Genomic DNA, 19,948 nt, shown 5'->3' on the forward strand with positions numbered 1-19,948 from the left:
ATATACACATTCTGTACATATACATTCATTGTACAAACACATATACACATTCTGTACATATACAAGTACATATGCATACTTACACTCATGCACATAATCACGTTTCATCAAACATATATTAACGTTGTTGCCCTAGGGTAAACTGGGTGTAACACATGGCACACTGACAAAGCTTAACCTATTGTGACTATAACAATCTACAAGGTTAATGTAGGTTGCCTCTCTTTCTCCCCCTCCATTTTTCTGCATTCTTTCGTATCTCAAGTTATCATTACGTATATGTATTGTTGCATTTAAACAACTGTATTGTTGATAATAAATGTAAATTATTGGTATTGTTCATTATCAATAGCGCTATTTCTATTGGTATTTGTATTGATCCATTTGTAGTGTAATAATGCTCATTGTCATTTCTGTATTATTTTTTATTTTTCGCTAACTGCTTATTTGCTATTACTTTTACCATCATATTTGTACATGTCATATTTGCTGATGTTGCTCTATTGTTGTTGTTGTTGTTGTTTGCTGTTGTTGTTTTTGTCTCTCTGTCTAATCCCCCTCTTGTCCCCACAATTTCCCCCTCTGTCTTCTTTTTTTCTCTCTTTCTATCCCCTCCTGCTCCGGCCCGGCTGCACTAAATGATAATATAAATACATTTAATAAAGTCAAATACAAATAAGGCAACAAGAGAAGTATCCTACACTTCTCTTTTGTAAAGTAAATCTGAACAGCCGACATGGGCATCTACATCAACTATATGATTTGCCTGAGAAGCTGGACAGGACACAACAAAAAAAAAAAAAAAAAAAAAAAAAAAAAAAAAAACTTTCTGTCCAAGCTTGTATAATCTACTGCCTTGTTCAATTGTAAAACATATTCTGTGCCTAAAATTCACATTTCTATCACAATTATCATATCATCATCGAAATATCGAACACAAATGGGGTACAGTTTTACATCGTCATAATCGGTGCTGCTGTCAGTCGACATGCTAAATGGTTCCGTCTTCATGACATCGGCGATACTTTTTGAGGATTCTGTTCCAAGACACTGAATAATGTTTGATGTTTTGGTTCGACCACATCCATATTTTTGGGCGATTTTCGAGTCGGGAAACATTTTCCGAAATAACTGTCCCATGTGATCAGCCAGTGCGATTGGAAGTCCATGCTCAATTATTGCCTCCGTAAATAAAACTTCGGCATTTGTCACATCCAAAGAATCTGTTTGGGCGACGAAAAACGTTGAAAGTTTTCCACTTGTATCGCTAGCAACGGCATTAGACTTGTGTTTTTTTGTCCCAACGTGGTCTTTTACATCGCTAATTCCTCCGTGTCCGATCGAAAAATCTTGTCTGCACAAGGTGCAATTCGCGTAGTTTTCACCCTTTTTGGAACGGATAATTATTCCCGGATAGGCTTTTGAATATTCTTCACGGAATGACTGCAGTTTTCTTTTCCGTTTAAGACTCGTTTGCGATTTTTCTCCGGCTGATTCCATGATCGTTCGCTCGTTTGGAAACAATGGCAACTGGTGCCTCGTGCTTGGCAGCGGTGCTATAAATAGCCTCGCGCATGGCATTCGGAATGGCTCGATAGGAAGTTACGGGAAGCACTGGTAGGGCTGGGCGATATGACTAAAAAATGTATCACGATATAAGTGTTTCATATCAGTCGATATCGATAATTATTTATTAAAAAAAAAAAACTATTCTAAATAAAGACCAGGAGAAAAAAGGCTGAATTTAAATACTTTTATTTTAAATATAAGTAGGTAGCATGTCCTTCGCTAATTGCTCCACCACTGTATCCGTTATTTCTTTATAACGTTTTGAATTTTTGTCGTATGGCACTGCTGCCGAGTACCTCTCAATGGTGGTCTGTTGTTGCCGCTTCGGTGCTTTTCCACTTGCACCGGCTGATGTAGATGGTTGTGGCTGTTTGATACTGCTGTACTCCAGCGGGTGAGAGCGGCTCAGTTGGTAAAATAAGTTTGTCGTGTTCCCAGACTTGGTCGGGACGACGACCTTGCAAAGTTTGCAGACAGTATTACTCTGATTCGTATCGGACTTAAAAAATCCAAAATACTGCCAAACTGGTGACGTGACGTTTCCTTTTTTATTTACAATTTCCTCTCGTGCTGCCGCACTCATATTCCCGTTTTGTTTCACTCCTCGTCGTCAGGTCGCCGTTGTTGCTTTTTTTTTTTTTCCTGTTAGCATTTCCCAGAATGCCTTGCGGTTGAGGCTCGGCCGTGATAGGTTGAGAGGCCAAAGCCCTTCCTCTGCCTACACCCCCCAGAATGCCGTGCGGTTCCGGCTCGGCATTTCTTCCTATTTTTTCTAACAGAACTCAGTGAAATTATCGAATGTTCTATCGACCCCATTTTCTATTGATATTGATCACATGTCTATCGCGATATATATTGTTATTGTTTTATCGCCCAGCCCTAGGAAGCAGTGTCGATTGTCATTGTTGTTACGCGATCTCGTGAATAAAACTAAAAAAAAAAAAAAAAAATTTAATTAATGAAAAACCGTATTTTTTATCACTGCAACCGTAACCCGGAATAGGTTGATGAAAACCGTACTAATTACGGGAAAACCGGAGTAGTTGGCAGGTATGCAACATATAAACATCACACCCCCTCTCCATCCACATATTTTACAATCAAGCGAAACGCAACAAAAATGCAACAAACAGTGAAATATGAACACGAAGAGTAAAAAAAACCCACCTACAATCTGATACATCTGATACATCACTAAGCTTTAGAACCGTGGTTCTTAACCTTGTTGGAGGTACCGAACCCCACCAGGTTCATATGCGCATTCACCGAACCCTTCTTTAGTGTAATATAAAATGTTTTTTTATATGTTGTTGGTAACACTTTAATATGGGGAACATATTCTAAGTAACAAAGACTTAATTTAGAGTTATTTGGTTAGGGTTAGAGGGTTAGGGTTATAATAAGGCCATGCCGAATAAGGCATTAATAAGTACTTAATAATGACTAGTTAAGAGCCAATATGTTACTAATTTGCATGTTAATAAGCAAATAATTCAAGGGGAACATTATCACCAGACCTATGTAAGCATCAATATATACCTTGATGTTGCAGAAAAAAGACCATATATTTTTTTAACCGATTTCCAAACTCTAAATGGGTGAATTTTGGCGAATTAAACGCCTTTCTAATATTCGCTCTCGGAGCGATGACGTCACAACGTGACGTCGCATCGGGAATCAATCCGCCATTTTCTCAAACACCGAGTCAAATCAGCTCTGTTATTTTCCGTTTTTTTGGACTGTTTTCCGTACCTTGGAGACATCATGCCTTGTCGGAGGGTGTAACAACACGAACAGGGACGGACGGATTCAAGTTGCACCAGTGGCCCAAAGATGCGAAAGTGGCAAGAAATTGGACGTTTGTTTCGCACACTTTACCGACGAAAGCTATGCTACGACAGAGATGGCAAGAATGTGTGGATATCCTGCGACACTCAAAGCAGATGCATTTCCAACGATAAAGTCAAAGAAATCTGCCGCCAGACCCCCATTGAATCTGTGTGTGAGCAATTCAGGGACAAAGGACCTCGGTAGCACGGCAAGCAATGGCGGCAGTTTGTTCCCGCAGACGAGCGAGCTAAACCCCCTGGATGTCTTGGCTCACACCGTCCCGAAGATGATCAAAAGAAGAATATCGACCCTAGCTTCCCTGGCCTGCTGACATGAGGGTATGTCTACAGAATATATTAATTTATGAAAATTGGGCTGTCTGCACTCTCAAAGTGCATGTTGTTGCCAAATGTATTTCATATGCTGTAAACCTAGTTCATAGTTGTTAGTTTCCTTTAATGCCAAACAAACACATACCAATCGTTGGTTAGAAGGCGATCGCCGAATTCGTCCTCGCTTTCTCCCGTGTCGCTGGCTGTCGTGTCGTTTTCGTCGATTTCGCTTGCATACGGTTCAAACCGATATGGCTCAATAGCTTCAGTTTCTTCTTCAATTTCGTTTTCGCTACCTGCCTCCACACTACAACCATCCGTTTCAATACATGCGTAATCTGTTGAATCGCTTAAGCCGCTGAAATCCGAGTCTGAATCGGAGCTAATGTCGCTATAGCTTGCTGTTCTTTCCGCCATGTTTGTTTGTGCTGGCTTCACTATGTGACGTTACAGGAAAATGGACGGGTGGTTAAAATCAGGCACGTTGAAGCTTTTTTAGGGATATTGCGTGATGGGTAAAATTTTGAAAAAAACTTTGAAAAATATAATAAGCCACTGGGAACTGATTTTTAATGGTTTTAACAATTCTGAAATTGTGATAATGTTCCCCTTTAATGGTGAAAATGTTCCCCATACTAAAGTGTTACCATGTTTTTTTTACTGGTGCACAAAATGAACCGTGCATGAACATCACCTTGTTCAAACAACAAAACCAACACAGTGCATAAACTCACAACAAATTACACACCTGCAAACCAGTCTGCTGTTGCCGTATCCGTAATACGCCGATAGGGAGAAGTTTGTATTTACACCATGAGTCGGGTGTGTTTTGACCTCCGCCGAACCCCTTAGCTCGACTCACCGAACCCCTAGGGTTCGATCGAACCCAGGTTAAGAACCACTGCTTTAGAACATCTCCTTCCGAGTCTGTCCCTGACACCCACATTTCAGGCTCTGGAAACACTCTTTGGAAACAAACTACGCCCACACTGCTTGGTGTCTCGTCTGAGCTGCTGTGACTTAGATTACCATAGTAACTAATTAGATTACCATAGTAACTACCGTATTTTCCGCACTATAAGGCGCACCTAAAAACCTCCAATTTCCTCAAAAGCTGACAGTGCACCTTACATACCTGCCAACTTTTGAAATCAGAAAAACCTAGTAGCCAGGGTCCAGGGGCCGCAGGCCCCGGTAGGTCCAGGACAAAGTCCTGGTGGGGGGTTCAGGCTTCGCCCCCCGACGCAAAATGATTATTAGCATTCAGACAGGTTAAAATGTTGCTAAAACCATCACTTTTCTATCAGTCACAGTGACTTTTCAAAACAAAAATATTACAACAAAAATCATATGGGTTGATTGACATGTTTATTCTGTAAGCTAACTTCAATAGTTTGAAATTATTTTGACAGTTAATGCCAGTTATCCTGTCAACCTTTCACAAGACTTCAATTTGTTAATTGAAAGTATAAACAGTATAAACACTTTTTACAGTAAACAAATGGTAAAACAGTACTAAACAATTCCATTAAAAAGAAAATTGGTGTCATTATTAACTTTCTGTCCAAGCTTGTATAATCTACTGCCTTGTTCAATTGTAAAAAATATTCTGTGCCTAAAATTCACATTTCTATCACAATTATCATACTGTAAACATGGTAAGCTAACTTCATTAAAATTAATAGTCCTGTCAATAGCATGGAATTACAATTCCAATGTAGTTTTTTTGTAAGCCTTTCAAAAGAATTCAAAATATGAAAAATTAATGAAAATTAATTTAAGCCATCAGACACTTGAAAGGTGGCACATCACATCTCTAATGTAATCATTTTAACTTTTCAACAGAAATAGCACTGCAAAAATATTAATGACATACTTCTGTATTTTGGTAGTTATGCTGTCAACATTTAACAAGATTTCTTCAACTTGGACTTGAAAGCATAAATAGTATAAACACATTTAACAGTATAACAGTACTAAACAATTCCAATAGATAACATTGGTGTCATTACCTTTTTGTGGCTAAAATCCAAATTTATTCAGCCAGTGCGATTGGAAGTCCATGCTCAATTATTGCCTCCGTAAATAAAACTTCGGCATTTATCACATCCAAAGAATCTGTTTGGGCGACGAAAAACGTTGAAAGTTTTCCACTTGTATCGCTAGCAACGGCATTAGACTTGTGTTTTTTTGTCCCAACGTGGTCTTTTACATCGCTAATTCCTCCGTGTCCGATCGAAAAATCTTGTCTGCACAAGGTGCATTTCGCGTAGTTTTCACCCTTTTTGGAACGGATAATTATTCCCGGATAGGCTTTTGAATATTCTTCACGGAATGACTGCAGTTTTCTTTTCGGTTTAAGACTCGTTTGCGATTTTTCTCCGGCTGATTCCATGATCGTTCGCTCGTTTGGAAACAATGGCAACTGGTGCCTCGTGCTTGGCAGCGGTGCTATAAATAGCCTCGCGCATGGCATTCGGAATGGCTCGATAGGAAGTTACGGGAAGCAGTGTCGATTGTCATTGTTGTTACGCGATTTCGTGAATAAAACTTAAAAAAAAATTATTTTTTTTTAATGAATGAAAAACCCGATTTTTTATCACTGCAACCGTAACCCGGAATAGATTGATGAAAACCGTACTAATTAAGGGAAAACCGGAGTAGTTGGCAGGTATGCACCTTATAATCCGGTGCGCCTTATATATGGACCAATATTGAGCCACAACAGGTCTCGCAACTACGGTTACTAGGCCGACTTCATTTTCCCCCTTTTACAGCTGCTTACCGTAGAAGAAGAAGCGCTTCTTCTTCTTCTTCTACGGGGGAAAATGAAGTCGGCGGGTGCTTACCATAGAAGAAGAACTTCTTCTTCTACGGGGGAAAATTAAGTCCCGTAGTTGCGAGACCTAAACTTTATGTAAAGACCCAAAAATGGCTCCTATTAAGAGACACGCTTACGACGCAGAGTTTAAACTCAAGGCGATCAGTCACGCAGTAGAACACGGGAATAGAGCAGCAGCGAGAGAATTTAACATTAACGAATCAATGGTGCGGAAGTGGAGGAAGCAACATGATGACCTGCGCCACGTAAAGAAGACTAAACAGAGTTTCCGAGGGAACAAAGCGAGATGGCTACAGTTGGAGGACAAACTGGAACAGTGGGTTGTTGAACAGAGAGCAGCAAGTAGAAGTGTCAGTACAATCACTATTTGTTTTGTTGACATTCCCTTTAGCGCAGCTCAGTGTATCCCACACATTAATTTATTTGTGGCGGCCCGCCACGAAAGAATTACGTCCGCCACAAATGGATTTTTCGGCTTTTGACTCGCTCGACCGCTCATAAAAGCAATGGGACTCTGTCTGTGAATGTACCTTGTAGTTACAACTCCGGTGCAGTAGGTGGCGGTAGCCTACTATGCATTGTAACTCCGCCAATAGCACTTAATTCACCTGGTGGGCCAGAAGAAGAAGAAGAAGAGGAAGAAGAAGAAGAAGAAGAAGAAGAAGAAGAAGAAGAAGAAGAAGAAGAAGACGGAGTAAAAGAACGGACCGACCGGATCAAAATACGAGGGTAATATAGGTTATAGGTAGATAGGTTATAGCTGCATCGCTCGCGGCTCGTCATATATTTAACGTTAATCCGCGATTTCACCGAGCGTTTCACTGACGGTGAGCAGCCTGACGCTGCTTCATTAACACCGCCACTGTTTGACTCGGGGGCCGGGGTAGACGCACGTAATAACAGTCACCTGTTTTCATACCGACGAGCTAACGTGTCCAGGTTATAATCCTGATGTCAATAAACACACGTGGAGACGGTGCTTCAGATACTGCATTAATACTGAAGATAATTGTCCACTGTCCACTGCAGCATGTGAATGCAATGAAAAGAATAAAATCTGAGCCAACCAGCTGTTAAAATGTTGTCCAGGTTAATGTTTTGGCCATTAAAGGCCCTTCATTTCAAGATTTCAACTGTGATCGGGCTTTAAACAGGTGGCTGACCTGTTCAGATGGGTGTAACTGCTACTGGTCAAATAATGTGAAATAGCATTTAATTTTACATGTATGCAATGCCAATAAATTAAAGTGCACTTTTTGTACAGAACGCCGCTACATAGTTTAAAATAAATAAAGTGCACTTTTGTGCATGATGTCACTAAGATGACGTGTCAAAACAACACTAAATTAAAGTGCACTTTTTGTATCGGCCGGTATCGGATCGGAAGTGCAAAAACAACATCGGTATCGGATCGGAAGTGCAAAAACCTGGATCGGGACATCCTTAACGGTAATGTGTTAATAATTTCACACATAAATCGCTCCAGAGTATAAATCGCACCCCCGGCCAAACTATGAAAAAAACTGTGACTTATAATCCGAAAAATACGGTATATAAATGATTGGAAACTCAAGACAGCCATGACATTATGTTCTTTACAAGTGTATGTCAACTTTTGACCGCGACTGTACGAGCAAATAATCTCTTTAGAATGTTACCGGACGCACCCTAGTTCTAGTTTGACTTGCCCGACGGCCCCCGGGCCACACTTTGGAGACCACCCCCCAGCAAACTTTAATAACCCTGGTCGAGAGCTCCATCCCTGGTTGAGCAACACATTCTTCCCCACTGCTGGAGGTTCCTTTCACATTAAAGTCCGAGAAAGGAGTCGAAAAAAAGAAGGCTAAAAAGTCGCACCGAAGGAAAAGGGGGATTTCATGTTGGGTGTGTCGAGATGCAGAATGTTTATGTGCCTCCGCCAAACAACTTTTAGCCACAAATAAGACGTGGAATGAAAATAAAAAGGGCGCGAAGTGTTACCTTTGATGACATTGCTGTAAATAGTGGCTCGGAAGTCCTCCCGGGCGGTCTGGTCGAAGTCCTGGCCGTGGATGATCCGCATTTGTTTGAGGAAGGTCGACTTGCCGCTCTCGCCCGCGCCCAGCAGCAGGATCTTCACCAGCCGCTTGACGTACGTCTTCTCCCGGGAGAGCCGCCGGTCGATCTCCTTGGAGCGGCGGACCTGCTCCACCTCGCCGCTGTTGAGCAGGCAGACGGGCAGGCACACTCTGAGCACGGAGCGCGTCGGCAGGAAATCCGCCATGTTGGCGACAACTTCATCGATGCTAATTCGGTTGCGCGGTCGCGGGGCGCAGGCACGGGACCAAGCCCCTTCCCTCCACTCAGGAAGTAGACTGTTTACCGTCTGCCGACACACTTTCATTAGCTCCTCTGCGCCATTATCTTATCTTTAATCCCGCTTTTTACAAGAAAAAAAGAGACGAATTTCATTTTAACGACTTTTATAAACTGTTCAAATGACGCTAGCTGGCTAGCAAAGTTGTGTAGCTCGAGCTCGCGCTACACGCGTTTAACGACAAACAACCCAACTTTAGCACCTTTACGCGATGAAATAAGGACTTTATTACTTATTCGTATTCAAATAAAACACTTACAACGGTTTGCCTAACTAAAGTTTGGACTTTTTAAAGCTTGAATCAGTGATAGAAGGATGCCCCCTAGCTGCCGGTGGCTGCTATTGCGTAACACTTTTCCTAGATAGAGAAATCCCGCCTTCTCATTGGTTGATACGAGTCGTGTTGCATTCAATAGCGTCGGAAATATACTTTTCACTAAAATACGTAGTGTGAAATTTAACCGGAGGTGACATAAACAGTAAGTACAAAAATAAAAAGTTATAGGCCTTCTCTAAGACGTTTTTATACGTGTATTTAATTTATTTATGTGATTTGCCACATTACTTTATGTGATTTGCTGCATTATTTTTTTAAGTGGCCCGACACAGAATTTTATATGATATCATACTTGCCAACCCTCCCGAATTTTCCGGGAGACTCCCGAAATTCAGCGCCTCACCCGAAAACCTCCCGATTTTCAGCCGGAGCTGAAGGCCACGCCCCCTCCAGCTCCATGCGGACCTGAGTGAGGACAGCCTTTTTTCACGATGGGAGGACAACAGGGTGACAAGAACTAAATCATCCAGACTAAAGATACATTGTATTATTATGTTTATCTTACCTAAAAATAAATATATTTATTAATTTAAAAAAAACATTAAAAAAAAACTAAATACATTTTTACTATATTTTGCTAAAAACATCAAAATTAATTGTATTTTTATTTGTATTTTTTCGTGACTCCTTATTACATCCAGCCATAGAATTATACATTAAAATAAACATATTTCAAATAATTGATTTTAAATTATCATAATAATTCATTTAAAATGACCATATTTAATTATTAAAATAATTGCTTGTTTATCAACAACTTTAGCATTTTATTCATTACATTTTGAAACTCTCAGAAGCAAAGTTATGTTATATTCCTTAATATTTATTTATGCAAGTTTGAAGTATCAATTATCTAAACACAGTTTTGTTTGCATATTTTCAGGATATATATATATATATATATATATATATATATATATATATATATATATATATATATATATATATATATATAATATGTATGAAATATTTGACTTGGTGACTAGCTGTCAATATACTCCTCCCCTATTAACCACGCCCCCAACCACGCCCCGCCCCACCCCCGACCACGCCCCCACCCCCCACCTCCCGAAATTGGAGGTCTCAAGGCTGGCAAGTATGTGTGATATGCTGTGTTATTTTTTGTGCATTCCACATAAATTTATGTGTACGCCACCTCATTTTATGTGATATGCTGCATTATTTTTTGTGTGGCCCGCCACATCATTTAATGTGATTTTCCACATTAATTTATGTATAATCCAGATTAATTTATGTGTACACCTCCTCATTTTATGTGATTTGCCGCTTTAATTCATGTGGCCCGCCACATAATTTCACTTTAATTTACATAGCCTGCCACATACTTTTGGGGGATTTTCCGCTTTTATTTGTGTGTACGCCACCTCATTTTATGTGATTTGCTGCATTAATTTATGTGGATGCCACATCATTTTATGTGTACGCCACCTCATTTTATGTGATTTGCCGCATTATTTTTTAAGTGGCCCGACACATCATTTTATGTGATATGCTGCATTATTTTTTGTGCATTCCACATAAATGTATGTGTACGCCACCTCATTTTATGTGATATGCTGCATTATTTTTTGTGTGGCCCGCCACATCATTTAATGTGATTTTCCACATTAATTTATGTGTACGCCACCTCATTTTATGTGATATGCTGCATTATTTTTTGTGTGGCCCGCCACATCATTTAATGTGATTTTCCACATAAATTTATGTGTACGCCACCTCATTTTATGTGATATGCTGCATTATTTTTTGTGTGGCCCGCCACATCATTTAATGTGATTTTCCACATTAATTTATGTACAATCCAGATTAATTTATGTGTACGCCACCTCATTTTATGTGATTTGCCGCTTTAATTCATGTGGCCCGCCACATAATTTCACTTTAATTTACATAGCCTGCCACATAATTTTTGGGGATTTTCCGCTTTTATTTGTGTGTACGCCACCTCATTTTATGTGATTTGCTGCATTAATTTATGTGGATGCCACATCATTTTATGTGATTTGCTGCATTATTTTTTGTGCGGCCCGCCACATAATTTTATGGGATTTGCTGCATTATTTTATGTGGCCTGCAACATCATTTTATGTGATTTGCCACATTAATTCATGTGTATTCCACATTAGTTTATGGGTATTCCACATCAATATATGTGTACGCCACCTCATTTTATGTTTTTTGCCACTTTAATTCATGTGGCTCGCCACATAATTTTATGTGATTTTCCGCTTTAATTTACATAGCCTGCCACATAATTTTTGGGGGATTTGCCGTTTTAATTTATGTGTACGCCACCTGATTTTATGTGATTTGCCGCATGAATTTCTGTGTACGCCACCTCATTTTATGTGATATGCTGCATTATTTTTTGTGTGGCCCGCCACATCATTTAATGTGATTTTCCACATTAATTATGTGTATTCCAGATTAATTTATGTGTATGCCACCTCATTTTATGTGATTTGCCGTTTTAATTCATGTAGCCCGCCACATAATTTCACTTTAATTTACATAGCCTGCCACATAATTTTGGGGGATTTTCGCTTTTATTTGTGTGTACGCCACCTCATTTTATGTGATTTGCTGCATTAATTTATGTGGATGCCACATCATTTTATGTGTACGCCACCTCATTTTATGTGATTTGCTGCATTATTTTTTGATCGGCCCGACACCTCATTTTATGTGATATGCTGCATTATTCTTTGTGCATTCCACATAAATTTATGTGTATGCCACGTCATTTTATGTGATATGCTGCATTATTTTTTGTGTGGCCCGCCACATCATTTTATGTGATTTTCCACATTAATTTATGTGTATTCCACATTAGTTTATGGGTATTCCACATCAATATATGTGTACGCCACCTCATTTTATGTTTTTTGCCACTTTAATTCATGTGGCTCGCCACATAATTTTATGTGATTTTCCGCTTTAATTTACATAGCCTGCCACATAATTTTTGGGGGATTTGCCGTTTTAATTTATGTGTACGCCACCTGATTTTATGTGATTTGCCGCATGAATTTATGTGTACGCCACCTCATTTTATGTGATATGCTGCATTATTTTTTGTGTGGCCCGCCACATCATTTAATGTGATTTTCCACATTAATTTATGTGTATTCCAGATTAATTTATGTGTACGCCACCTCATTTTATGTGATTTGCCGCTTTAATTCATGTAGCCCGCCACATAATTTCACTTTAATTTACATAGCCTGCCACATAATTTTGGGGGATTTTCCGCTTTTATTTGTGTGTACGCCACCTCATTTTATGTGATTTGCTGCATTAATTTATGTGGATGCCACATCATTTTATGTGTACCCCACCTCATTTTATGTGATTTGCTGCATTATTTTTTGATCGGCCCGACACATCATTTTATGTGATATGCTGCATTATTCTTTGTGCATTCCACATAAATTTATGTGTATGCCACGTCATTTTATGTGATATGCTGCATTATTTTTTGTGTGGCCCGCCACATCATTTAATGTGATTTTCCACATTAATTTATGTATAATCCAGATTAATTTATGTGTACGCCTCCTCATTTTATGTGATTTGCCGCATTAATTCATGTGGCCCGCCACATAATTTCACTTTAATTTACATAGCCTGCCACATAATTTTTGGGGATTTTCCGCTTTTATTTGTGTGTACGCCACCTCATTTTATGTGATTTGCTGCATTAATTTATGTGGATGCCACATCATTTTATGTGATTTGCTGCATTATTTTTTGTGCGGCCCGCCACATCATTTTATGGGATTTGCTGCATTATTTTATGTGGCCTGCAACATCATTTTATGTGATTTGCCACATTAATTCATGTGTATTTTACATTAGTTTATGGGTATTCCACATCAATATATGTGTACGCCACCTCATTTTATGTTTTTTGCCACTTTAATTCATGTGGCTCGCCACATAATTTTATGTGATTTTCCGCTTTAATTTACATAGCCTGCCACATAATTTTTGGGGGGATTTGCCGTTTTAATTTATGTGTACGCCACCTGATTTTATGTGATTTGCCGCATGAATTTATGTGGATGCCACATCATTTTAAGTGATTCGCCGCATTAATTTACGTAGCCTGCCACATAATTTTTTCGTTCTCAAAAAAACCCCCACTTAAAACAATCACCTAACTAAAGTATTGACTTTTTAAGCTTGAATCAGTGATATAAGGATGCCCCCTAGCTGCCGGTGGCAGCTATTGCGTAACACTTTTCCTAGATGGAGAAATCCCGTCTTCTCATTGGTTGATACCCTCACAAGTTTGAGTCGTGTTGCTTTCAAAAGCGTCGGAAATAAAGACGTAGTGTGTAATTTAACCATAAGTGCCATACACAGCAAGTGCACAAATAAATACGTATAGGCCTCCTCTAACAACATTTATATACGTGTAGTTATCATTTTAGATATTGGAATGTATCCACGCTATAACGTCTCCATCTAGCGGGCAATGGGGGTAATTATGCCATCACCAGGAGTGTACGCACAGTGTGTTGCGTTCACTGACATAGACAATAAGCTTTTTTTTTAAAATCATGAACTAATCTAGAAACGAGTTCTCTCATGTAGTTTTGTTTCAAATGCAGCAATCTTTTCTTGATTATATATTATATTGATTATATTATATTATATAGTCGTATAAAATGTATACACAGTTTGGGCGTCCGATGCTCAATCTTCCGACCTTGTTGGGAGTACGCGAAGGCGCCATCGGTATTGATCATATTGCACATCCCCTCCAGCAGCAGCATCAGCATCCCAACGCGACACGCACACACACGCACACACACACACACACACACACACGCACACACACACACACATAGAGCTCGCAGTTGCATTGAGTGTGTGAGCCGTAGTGGAAATTATCATCGGCCATCATGACAGTTAGAAACACTCTCCGAGATCACGGCCAGCGGTATCGACCACGGATGGCCTGTCTGAAAAAGGTAGGTTATTCTCATCACACCACAGCAGTCTCTCTGGGGCTGCGTGACAATACGTGCAGTCACTCTCGTGGACGTGGACGAGTGTTGTTGTGGCAACGAAGCTCATATTGCATGTGTCACATTTTGGAGTCTTCAAAACAATGTGCATCTTGGAGGAAACAATTGATGTCAACATGCAATAAGAGTATAGTGAAGTCTTAATATTCCAACAGCAATAACATGTTATGGCTAGAAGTGTGTTCACCTCTTCATAGTAAGAAGGTCATTCAGTTTAATAAGCACTAAGCCAGGATCAGTAGCAGCGCATCCACTCCAAAGAAGTTAATCCAACTAGAAGTGCACTCATCCTGCACACTGTAAATATGTTCATTGGAAACTCAGCAAATTACCAACTTATAATTGCTTTACTTTTACAGTAATTTACTGTCAAATATCTAAGAGTAATTTACTGTCAAATATCTAACAGTCGTTTACTGTCGCTGCACAGCCGTGCTTTTACAGTTCATGGCGATAAAGTTGAATACTGTAACTTCACCTTTGTGAGGTTTTAGTTATTTACAATGAAATTACTTCACAGTCACGAGTTTGTAATTACTTTCTGGGTTTAACGCACAGGTGTCAGATCATTTTATGTTAATTTGCCACAATAATTCTATGGCCCGCCACGTCATCTTACGTGGCCACGGCGCTTTATTTTATGTGGTCCGCCACGTCATTTATTTGTAATTTGCCACATTCGTCTATGAGAACGCCACATTAATTTATGTGATTTGCCACATAATTTATGTGATATAGATAGATGGATAGTACTTTATTTGAAACGACGTGGTCGCATAGTGATGCGGGTGTGGTTCTCCCAAGGATGCAGACGGCTTCGGACACAGCTTGCAGGTAGGAAAAATGATTTATTTTAAATATAAATCATATGGTGAATAACAAAAAGACATGCACGTAGCACAAAAGGCAAAACAAAAGGACTAGCGTGGGAGCTAGCAGGAAAAAATAGCATAGCATGAAATCTAAGTAGTCGTTAACAGTTGTATGGGAACAAACTAGGAAGCCAGACCGAGTGAGGCCAGGGCAAAGACTAAATAGCCCTCTGATTAGTGCCCGGGCAACAGGTGCGCGTCCCGAACACTAACCAGAGGCAGGTGCGTACAATCTGCCGTCATGGCAACAGAAACAAACTAAACTCAAGGTGCTGAAAACACGTGACACAAACATAAACAAACTATGATCCGGGCAGCGGATCGTAACATTATTGATTCCTTCAGGAGAGTTCCCTCAGGAAAATTAAAATGATATGCTGCGTTATTTTTTGTGTGGCCCGCCACATTGTTTTATGTGATTTGCCACATTAATTTGTGATTTTCCACATTAATTTATGTGTATTCCACATTAATTTATGTGTATTCCACATTAATTTATGTGGATGCCACGTTGTTTTATGTGATTTGCCACATTAATTTATGTGTATTCCACATTAATTTATATGTATTCCACATTAATTTATGTGTATGCCACCTCATTTTATGTGATTTGCCACATTAATGTATGTGGATGCCACCTCATTTTATGTTGTTATGCTGCATTATTTTTTGTGTGGCCCGCCACATCATTTTATGTGATTTGAAACAGTTAATTTATGTGTATTCCAGATTAGTTTGATGTGATTTGCCACATCATTTTATGTGATTTGCCGCATTAATTAATGTGGATGCCACATCATTTTATGTCATTTGCCACGTTAATTTATGTGTATTCCACATTAATTTATGTGGATGCAACCTATTTTTATGTGATATGCTCCATTATTTTTTTGTGTGGCCCACCACATCATTTAATGTGATTTTCCACAGTAATCTATGTGTATTCCACATTAATTTATGTGGATGCCACCTCATTTTATGTGATTTGCTGCATTATTTTTTGTGTGGCCCGCCACATCATTTTATGTGATTTGCGCGCCACATCAATTTATGTGATATGCCACATTAATTCATGTGGCCCGCCACATCATTTTATGTGATGTGCCGTTTTAATTTATGTGGATGCCACATCATTTGTGATATGCTACATTATTTTTTGTGTGGCCCGCCACATAATTGTATGTGTATTCCACATTAATTTATGTGTATTCCACATTAATTTATGTGGACGCCACCTCATTTTATGTGATATGCTGTATTATTGTTTGTGTTTCCCGCCACATAATTTTATGTGATTTGCCACATTAATTTATGTGCATTCCACATTAATTTATGTGTATTCCACATTAATGTATGTGTATTCCGCCTCATTTTATGTGATTTGCTGCATTATTTTTTGTGTGGCCCGCCACATCATTTTATGTGATTTGCCCGCCACATCATTTTATGTGATGTGCCGTTTTAATTTATGTGGATGCCACATCATTTGTGATATGCTACATTATTTTTTGTGTGGCCCGCCACATAATTGTATGTGTATTCCACATTAATTTATGTGGATGCCACCTCATTTTATGTGATATGCTGTATTATTGTTTGTGTTTCCCGCCACATAATTTTATGTGATTTGCCACATTAATTTATGTGCATTCCACATTAATTTATGTGTATTCCACATTAATGTATGTGTATTCCACCTCATTTTATGTGATTTGCCGCATGAACTTATGTAGCCTGCCACATAATTGTTTGGGATTTGGCGTCTTAATTTATGTGGCCCGCCACATCAGTTTATGTGATTTGCCCGCCACATCAATTTATGTGATATGTCACATTAATTGATGTGGCCCGCCACGTCGTTTTATGTGTTAAGCTGCATTATTTTTTGGCTGGCCCACCACATCATTTTATGTGATATGCTGCATTATTTTTTGCGTGGCCCGCCACATCATTTTATGTGATTTGCCACATTTAATTCTGTGTATTCCAGATTAATCTATGTGTATTTCACATTAATTTATGTGTATGCCACATCATTTTATGCGATTTGCTGCATTATTTTTTGCGTGGCCCGCCACATCATTTTATGTGATTTGCCACATTAATTTATGTGTTGTCCAGATTAATTTATGTGTACGCACCTCATTTTATGTGATTTGCTGCATGAATTTATGTGGATGCCACTTAATTTTATGTGATTTGTTGCATTATTTTTTGTGTGGCCCGCCACATCATTTTAGTGATTTGCCGCATGAATTCATGTGGATGCCACATTATTTTATGTGATTTGCTGCATTATTTTTTGTGTGGCCCGCCACATCATGTTATGTGATTTGCCCGCCACATCAATTTATGTGATATGCCACATTAATTCATGTGGCCCGCCACATCATTTTATGTGATGTGCCATTTTAATTTATGTGGATGCCACATCATTTGTGATATGCTGCATTATTTTTTGTGTGGCCCGCCACATAATTTTATGTGTATTCCACATTAATTTATGTGTATTCCACATTAATTTATGTGTATTCCACATTAATTTATGTGGACGCCACCTCATTTTATGTGATATGCTGCATTATTGTTTGTGTTTCCCGCCACATAATTTTATGTGATTTGCCACATTAATTTATGTGCATTCCACATTAATTTATGTGTATTCCACATTAATTTATGTGTATTCCACCTCATTGTATGTGATTTGCCGCATGAACTTATGTAGCCTGCCACATAATTGTTTGGGATTTGCCGTTTTTATTTATGTGGCCCGCCACATCAGTTTATGTGATATGTCACATTAATTGATGTGGCCCGCCACGTCATTTTATGTGTTAAGCTGCATTATTTTCTGGGTGGCCCACCACATCATTTTATGTGATATGCTGCATTATTTTTTGCGTGGCCCGCCACATCATTTAATGTGATTTGCCACATTTAATTCTGTGTATTCCAGATTAGTCTATGTGTATTTCACATTAATTTATGTGTATGCCACATAATTTTATGTGATTTGCTGCATTATTTTTTGCGTGGGCCGCCACATCATTTTATGTGATTTGCCACATTAATTTATGTGTTTTCCAAATTAATTTATGTGTACGCACTTCATTTTATGTGATTTGCTGCATTAATTTATGTGGATGCCACTTAATTTTATGTGATTTGTTGCATTATTTTTTGTGTGGCCCGCCACATCATTCTAGTGATTTGCCGCATGAATTTATGTGGATGCCACATTATTTTATGTGATTTGCTGCATTATTTTTTGTGTGGCTAGCCACATTATTTTATGTGATTTGCTGCATTATTTTTTGTGTGGTTCGCCACATTATTTTATGTGATTTGCTGCATTAATTTATGTGGATGCCACATTATTTTATGTGATTTGCTGCATTATTTTTTGTGTGGCTAGCCACATTATTTTATGTGATTTGCTGCATTATTTTTTGTGTGGTTCGCCACATTATTTTATGTGATTTGCTGCATTATTTTTTACATGGCCTGCCACATCGTTTTATGTGATTTGCCGCATGAATTTATGTGGATGCCAAATCATTTTATGTGATTTGCCACATGAATTTATGTGGATGCCGCTTCATTTTATGTGATTTGCTGCATTATTTTTTGTGTGGCCCGCCACATCATTTTATGTGATTTGCCCGCCACATCATTTTATGTGATGTGCCGTTTTAATTTATGTGGATGCCACATCATTTGTGATATGCTACATTATTTTTTGTGTGGCCCGCCACATAATTGTATGTGTATTCCACATTAATTTATGTGGATGCCACCTCATTTTATGTGATATGCTGTATTATTGTTTGTGTTTCCCGCCACATAATTTTATGTGATTTGCCACATTAATTTATGTGCATTCCACATTAATTTATGTGTATTCCACATTAATGTATGTGTATTCCACCTCATTTTATGTGATTTGCCGCATGAACTTATGTAGCCTGCCACATAATTGTTTGGGATTTGGCGTCTTAATTTATGTGGCCCGCCACATCAGTTTATGTGATTTGCCCGCCACATCAATTTATGTGATATGTCACATTAATTGATGTGGCCCGCCACGTCGTTTTATGTGTTAAGCTGCATTATTTTTTGGCTGGCCCACCACATCATTTTATGTGATATGCTGCATTATTTTTTGCGTGGCCCGCCACATCATTTTATGTGATTTGCCACATTTAATTCTGTGTATTCCAGATTAATCTATGTGTATTTCACATTAATTTATGTGTATGCCACATCATTTTATGCGATTTGCTGCATTATTTTTTGCGTGGCCCGCCACATCATTTTATGTGATTTGCCACATTAATTTATGTGTTGTCCAGATTAATTTATGTGTACGCACCTCATTTTATGTGATTTGCTGCATGAATTTATGTGGATGCCACTTAATTTTATGTGATTTGTTGCATTATTTTTTGTGTGGCCCGCCACATCATTTTAGTGATTTGCCGCATGAATTCATGTGGATGCCACATTATTTTATGTGATTTGCTGCATTATTTTTTGTGTGGCCCGCCACATCATGTTATGTGATTTGCCCGCCACATCAATTTATGTGATATGCCACATTAATTCATGTGGCCCGCCACATCATTTTATGTGATGTGCCATTTTAATTTATGTGGATGCCACATCATTTGTGATATGCTGCATTATTTTTTGTGTGGCCCGCCACATAATTTTATGTGTATTCCACATTAATTTATGTGTATTCCACATTAAT

At 38.7% G+C, this 19,948-nt stretch overlaps 2 protein-coding genes across 4 annotated transcripts in view; one reads left to right on the forward strand and one right to left on the reverse strand.

The window, feature by feature from the left end:
• The window catches only part of LOC133577890 (guanine nucleotide-binding protein subunit alpha-13-like), a 55,308-nt gene extending 46,035 nt beyond the window's left edge, over nt 1–9,273 (reverse strand). The window contains exon 1 of the mRNA XM_061932000.2: nt 8,554–9,273. Within this exon, the coding sequence (XP_061787984.1) occupies nt 8,554–8,956 (403 nt within the window). The 5' untranslated portion in view covers nt 8,957–9,273. The remainder of the gene's footprint in view (nt 1–8,553) is intronic.
• A 4,594-nt stretch (nt 9,274–13,867) lies between these two features.
• LOC133577907 (regulator of G-protein signaling 9-like) overlaps nt 13,868–19,948 on the forward strand; it is a 54,130-nt gene continuing 48,049 nt past the window's right edge. The window contains exon 1 of one of the 3 annotated variants that reach the window (XM_072912727.1): nt 13,868–14,266. In XM_072912727.1, the coding sequence (XP_072768828.1) occupies nt 14,198–14,266 (69 nt within the window). In that variant the 5' untranslated portion in view covers nt 13,868–14,197. The remainder of the gene's footprint in view (nt 14,267–19,948) is intronic. The other 2 variants (XM_061932027.1, XM_061932028.2) reach the window with 2 other exon arrangements.

Source organism: Nerophis lumbriciformis, linkage group LG39 (assembly GCF_033978685.3).
Source record: "Nerophis lumbriciformis linkage group LG39, RoL_Nlum_v2.1, whole genome shotgun sequence".
In the NCBI taxonomy this organism is placed as follows: Eukaryota; Metazoa; Chordata; class Actinopteri; order Syngnathiformes; family Syngnathidae; genus Nerophis; species Nerophis lumbriciformis.